Genomic DNA, 6,197 nt, shown 5'->3' with positions numbered 1-6,197 from the left:
TAGATCAGTGATCTGCAAACTTGGCTCTCCAGTTGTTAAGGAACTACAAGTCCCACAATGCATTGCGGGAGTCTGACAGCCGCAGTCATGATTTATAAAGTCAAATGCATTGTGGGACTTGTAGTTCTTTAATAGCTGGAGAGCCAAGTTTGCAGATCACTGCCCTAGATGATTGGACGCAGTAGTGTGTACAAAACACCACCCCAAAGGGTTAAGGAATAACTAACAAGACTTGTGGGAGGCACCCAAAATATCTTATCTTAAAATCAAAAAATATGGGAGTAGTTAGATCTTAAATTCACCGATGAACAAACCGGATGGGTAGAAATAATTTGTGCATCATTCAAATTATTTCTACCCATGTGATTTGTTCATTGGTGGAGGTAAGATCTAACTGCTCCTATATTTTATGGTTTTAAGGTAAGATATTTTTGACCACTCCCACAACTTTTTCTAGTTATTGATGAGCAAATGGACCATTTTCATTTCATTATCACTTTCACACACACAAAAAAAAGAATACTCCCGAAAATATATTGGCGTGAATTTTTTTTTTTTCACCAAATGTGTTAACTACTTATGCTGCACAGACGTAGGTCCTAAATCCTGAAAAGCGGAGGCTCATGCTGCCTAGATGTAGGTCCAAGATAGAAACCGCTGCCACTGATTGTGTGTGCCTGTCGCAACAGTGATCGATGCAAAAGGCCATGTTGTCGCAGAACCCATATAGTGCAGCATTTACCCACAATGCTCACTGTAACAGCTTATAAAAGTGGTTTATGGAAAAATGCACACAGGAGGTTCATTACAGCTTGGTAACCATCGTGTGCATGGTTATAATATTAGTAGGAGGCCCGCAGGTGGAGGTTTTAGCAGTGGAAATTACACTACACAATTAACAAAAGTTATGTAGTAATTTCATTCTAAAGTCCATTCAGCCCTGCCCTCTATTTACAGAACATCTATCATTTATCTCACTATAATGTGACACACAAGATAATGATTAATATAATCAACAAAAGGCCAACGAGTCCTCCAATAATGAAAAACACCATCTGAAAAAGAAAGAAAAGGGACACGAGCTGTGAGATTTTGCTGATTAAAATACATGTAAAAAGAATTTGCATTATCTGTCTTTGGATTGTTAACGATTGATGAATTAGTAATTATCCTGGGTTGATGAAACTGTCATGATAGCTTTAGGCAGCTGATTATGGGCAGTGCCAAGTGTGGAATATCAATATAAGACAACATGTATAAGTAGTGATAAGTATGAATTTTGCACAATCAAAATTTTGCATTGTAATTTGAAATTACAATGCAAAATCGTAATCTGAAATTTTGGGAAAATCCTAGTTAAACATTTCAGCCTATGGGTATTTTTCACCTTATGCATCAGAGCAATTTTCACCTCCCATGCATTCGCCAATAACTTTATCACTAATTATCACAATGAATTTATCTATATCTTGCTTTTTCCACCACCAATTAGGCTTTCTTTAAGGTGGTACATTTTGCTAAGAATTATTTTTTTCTAAATGCATTTTCACAGGAATATTAAGAAAATAATTGAAAAAATTAATTATTTCTCAGTTTTCAGCCATTGTAGCTTTAAAATAATACATGCCACCATAATTAAAACCTATGTATTTTATTTGCCCACTTGTCCCGGTTATTACACCATTTAAATTATGTCCCTTTCGCAATGTATGGCGCCAATATTTTATTTGGAAATAAAGGTGCATTTTTTCAGTTTTGCATCCATCTCAATTTACAAACTTATAATTTAAAAAAAAAAAAATTGTAATATACCCTCTTCACAAGCGTATTAAAAAAGTTCAGACCCTTAGGTAACTATTTATGTTTTGTTTTTGTTTTTTGTTTGTTTTTTTATTGTATTTTTTTCTTCATTAAAAATTTTAATTGGGTAATTGTGGGAGGTAAACAGTTCATTTTAAATGTAATAATGTGTGTTTATTTCATTGAAAAATGTATGTAGAGTTTTACTATTTGGAAACAAGATGGCCACAGTCCCCAAAAATTTTTTTAGTCGTGGAAGCAAACTCTCTCACTTCCAGGTAGCATAAGGAGGATGGGAAACTTTTTTTTATCAGAAAGCCAGCGGTTTCTGATAAGAAGCTGTTGGTCTTTTTACCGGGGACTTAGATCAATAAATGGGAACTATGTTCCCATTCATTGATCTCCAGGCTAATGGGGGACAACACATGTGCATGGAAGCGCACAGCAGCACTACAGCAGCCGCCTGGATGTGACAATCACGTCCTGGTGGCATAAATGGTTAATTACGTTTGAACCATAATTTTGCATAATTTTCATGTAATTTTTTCCTGACTAGTGGTTAATAGCAAAGCCCTCATACATGCTATAATCACCAAAATTGCTAAGGTTATTACTGTTAAAATAAGAATTTTTAATAAATAACTTTTTTGAGAAATTGATTTAAAAATGGAAAGGAAAAATAGCTTTTAACTGTCCTTTTTCTGGTCTTTTTTTAACTTGTCCCCATTGTTCCTCTTATCATTCATAGAAATTTTGGTGATGATAGTATGCTTTGCTACTAACCGCTAAAGTCGACACAAAATTAATTGAATTTCCAAATTGTAACTATGTATAGGTGTAACAGTGGAAATGTACGCAACATTTTGTGTAATCGTTATTAGCAAATTATGATCATCACTGAATAGAAGAATATGCCCCCCCCCCCCCAAAAAAAAAGCCATGCACTTTCAGGTTTAGTATAGTTAAGCACGGGGGGAGGGGGGGCTGGGGGGGTTGGTGTTTGGGGGGAGATTTAGGTGTAGGGTAGATGTGGGGGTTAGTGTTAGTCATTGGCCGAGGAGTTAGTGTTACATGTAGGTAGAGGGAGGGTTAGTGTTAGGGGTAGGTAGGGAAGAGCAAATGTGAGGTTTCGGTTATTCAAGTTAATAGTAGTATCTTGGTGACTTAACCAATATTCTGCTATCGGCAATTATTGTGTTTGCCTCCAACTTAACAAATATCTTTAGTAAATGTACACATCTGCAAAAGCATAGAGCTCAGCAAGAATGATTTTGTAAAATGTGAAATTGTCCTGCAGTGTGTGGGGGGCACAGTCTGTTTACACAAAGTTAACTCACCTAAGCCGCCACTTGCCTTCCGATGCATTCCAAACTGCAATCCATCTCCTCAACTCCCGCGTTCAGAGAGGATTTCCTGGCTTAGAACGCAGAAGTTTAAGGAGATGGAATGTGGCAAGGGACACATCCAAAGGGAAGTGGAAGTTCAGGTAAGATAACCCTTGCTTATGTAGCCTGTGCCCCTCCCACCCAACAAACACATTCACATATACACACAAACACACACACACACACACACACCACACACACCACACACACACACACACACACCACGATTTTGCAAAATAATTCTCGATCTTCCCTAATGCTTAGTCTTTTATTCCATATATTAATTGCAGTCCAGTCAGATCTTTTATGAAATTGACAGCTTAAAGCTATATGGAAATGGAAAGAGGGGGTATTTGGGTGAGTGTTCCCATAATTCAAAAATACATAGGGGCACTGCAGTGCTGGTCACATCTTCACCACTGGTTACATTCAAATAAAGGAATTTACAGTCTTTGCAGCAAACTCACATTGCATCTGTAGTGGAAGGGTAAGCAAGCTAGCTCAATAAAACTGAAAGGCACTTTTTTTTTGTTAAATACCTGTATCTCTAAAATTAAATTAGCGGTTTTAATTAATGTCTGTATACCAATTGTGTATTGGTTTATAATCTGCTTTGAAAACTGCTGTGAACAGTGTATAATGTGTAATGCTGGGAATACACGTTACGTTTTCCGCGTTCGATACTCCGTGCAATCTATAAGGCTCCTTTCACATCTAACAACGCGTGCAGGAGCTGTTTTCCTGCACGCGTTGAGTAGCCTGCGAATGTCGTCGGGAATCTGCGGTGCGACGCTGAGTAGCGGCGGTAGTATCAATTATCCCGACGGGGAAACACCAATTCCCAGCACTAGTTTCAACCCACTTACTGACTTTGTATGACTCTCCAGCAGGTGTACATGCAAAAAAAGCACCCAAAATAGGCATTGGAGATAATTGCTAATTGAATATTGGTAAATCTACTAATTATTCTGCTAGCAGGTGCCATTTAATTATAATAGTAAGATACTAATCATTTTTACTGATATTTTACTATCGCCTAAACAAACACCACTCTCACCTGAACCCTTCCTCTCCCAATCCTAACCAACCCCCTCCCCAACTGATGCTTAACCCCTCCAATCAATTCCTCACCCTAACCAACCTCCCAACCTATGCCTAAAACTCTAGCACCCCCACCAAAAAAACCTGCAATATCGGAGCTGCCTTCACCACAGTTTGGGCTTGATTCACAAAAGAGTGCTAACTGATATCACAGCCATTTCCGTGCGAATTTTCGCATTGCGCGCGATCGCGAATTTTCACGCAAAACAATAATGTTTTTGCGCACAAACGCAAATCTTTTGTGTGAAAACGATTTTTGCATGCAAAAATTCCCATTTGCGCACAAAAACATTATCGATTCGCACGAAAATTCGCGATCGCGCGCAATGCGAAAAATCACGCAAAACAACCATTCTATTAGTTAGCACTCTTTTGTGAATCAAGCCCCTTGTATTTTATCAGGAGCTGACGAGGTTTGCGCACCAGAGGGCCATGTTAATAGCCCTGATAAGCAGCTATAATACGACATTTGGGTGCCTTCTGCGCTCAATAAAATAGCTGGTATCTGGGCTACCCGCCATACAAACAGTGACTAGAAAAAATGCATCTTTCGAATATATGTATTTTATTCTCAAAACTATCAATTAATAATTTGTTTCTGAAGTTACCTCCTTGCAAATGAAAATGGCAAGTGTCTGGTCTATCTAAAAGATACTATTTTGTTTAAACCAGGGAAGCAGTGAAATCATTTTCATAAAAAAGCAAAAAATTGTACTGAAGTGTACATGGCCAGGGCAGGGAGGCTTAAGAGGCTTAAATTACCCATTTCACCACCTTTCGTCACTTCACTCCATGTGGCGCTCCTGTGTGACCTCCGGCTATGAAGGCAGAAGCAGGGATGGTCGTAGTCAGCCAACTTCGCTACGCTGGAACTACACGTAGTTTTACGTAATTACGCTTCGCCAAACTACGGCTTCAAAAGCAAATAATTGTTTCGTATGCATTTCGTAGAATACGCATTAAAATACGCAATTACGCGTAGTGCGTAGCGTAGTACATGCGGACGCTTATGCCATTATGCTTAAAAATGTACGCATGAATTCCTTTTCAAAATGCTTATAACAGTAATTCTTCTATGCATACATTCCCCTTTCCAATGCGTAATTTTGTATGCATACAATCGTACGCGGAAAAATAGACGCAAATAACGCATTTGTAGTTTACTTCGCAATACACATGAGAACTACACGTAGGGGCGTAAATCGTACGCCTAATTTTGAGACTTCGCCTACGAACTATGATGCGTAGATGCAAACTACGATGCGAACATTTGCACTGGCGTAGTTTCTGCTCATCCCTTAATTGATTTTCCCTTTAACATTGGGGTAGTTATTGAGATAGTTTGATTTACCAGAGATGCTCATCCAATATTCGGATATCCAAACTACCCAGATAATCCAAACTTTTTACCCCTATCCAAACTTTGAATCGGATTCCAGATACCTGTGCAAATCCGAATAGCGCTATCCGAGTAAACTCGGATATCTATCTGAAATCTGGAATCCGGTCGGATACTGAGGTCGGATACCTGAATCCGGATACTGTAACTAAGGAGATGACGTCCATGACATCATTGAGCCAATCAGAGGGCTCCCAGCCTAAGCCCTAGCACCCAATCACAGAAGGGAACCCTGGCCAGCCCCTCCTGACCTCATGGAGCCAATCAGAGGGCTCCCAGCCTAAGCCCTAGCACCCAATCACAGAAGGGAACCCTGGCCAGCCCCCACTTTATATTAGGGTGCAGGGATGTTTGTAGTCAGCTAACTTTGCTACGCTGGAAGTACGAGTAGTTTTACGTAATTATGCTTCGCCAAACTACGGCTTCAAAATCAAACATTCGCTTTATATGCATTTCGTAGACTACGTGTTAAAATATGCAATTACGCGTACTGCAAAGCGTATTGTATGTGG

At 39.1% G+C, this 6,197-nt stretch overlaps 1 protein-coding gene across 1 annotated transcript in view; it reads right to left on the bottom strand.

The window, feature by feature from the left end:
- Positions 1-487: 487 nt before the first annotated feature.
- The window catches only part of LOC137525547 (uncharacterized), a 52,275-nt gene continuing 46,565 nt past the window's right edge, over positions 488-6,197 (bottom strand). The window contains exon 12 of the mRNA XM_068246676.1: positions 488-1,055. Coding sequence (XP_068102777.1) covers positions 978-1,055 — 78 coding nt within the window. The 3' untranslated portion in view covers positions 488-977. The remainder of the gene's footprint in view (positions 1,056-6,197) is intronic.

This window comes from Hyperolius riggenbachi, chromosome 7, assembly GCF_040937935.1.
Source record: "Hyperolius riggenbachi isolate aHypRig1 chromosome 7, aHypRig1.pri, whole genome shotgun sequence".
Taxonomy (NCBI): Eukaryota; Metazoa; Chordata; class Amphibia; order Anura; family Hyperoliidae; genus Hyperolius; species Hyperolius riggenbachi.
The sequence above is the reverse complement of the archived record's forward strand: the minus strand, read 5'-3'. Positions and strand labels throughout refer to the sequence as shown.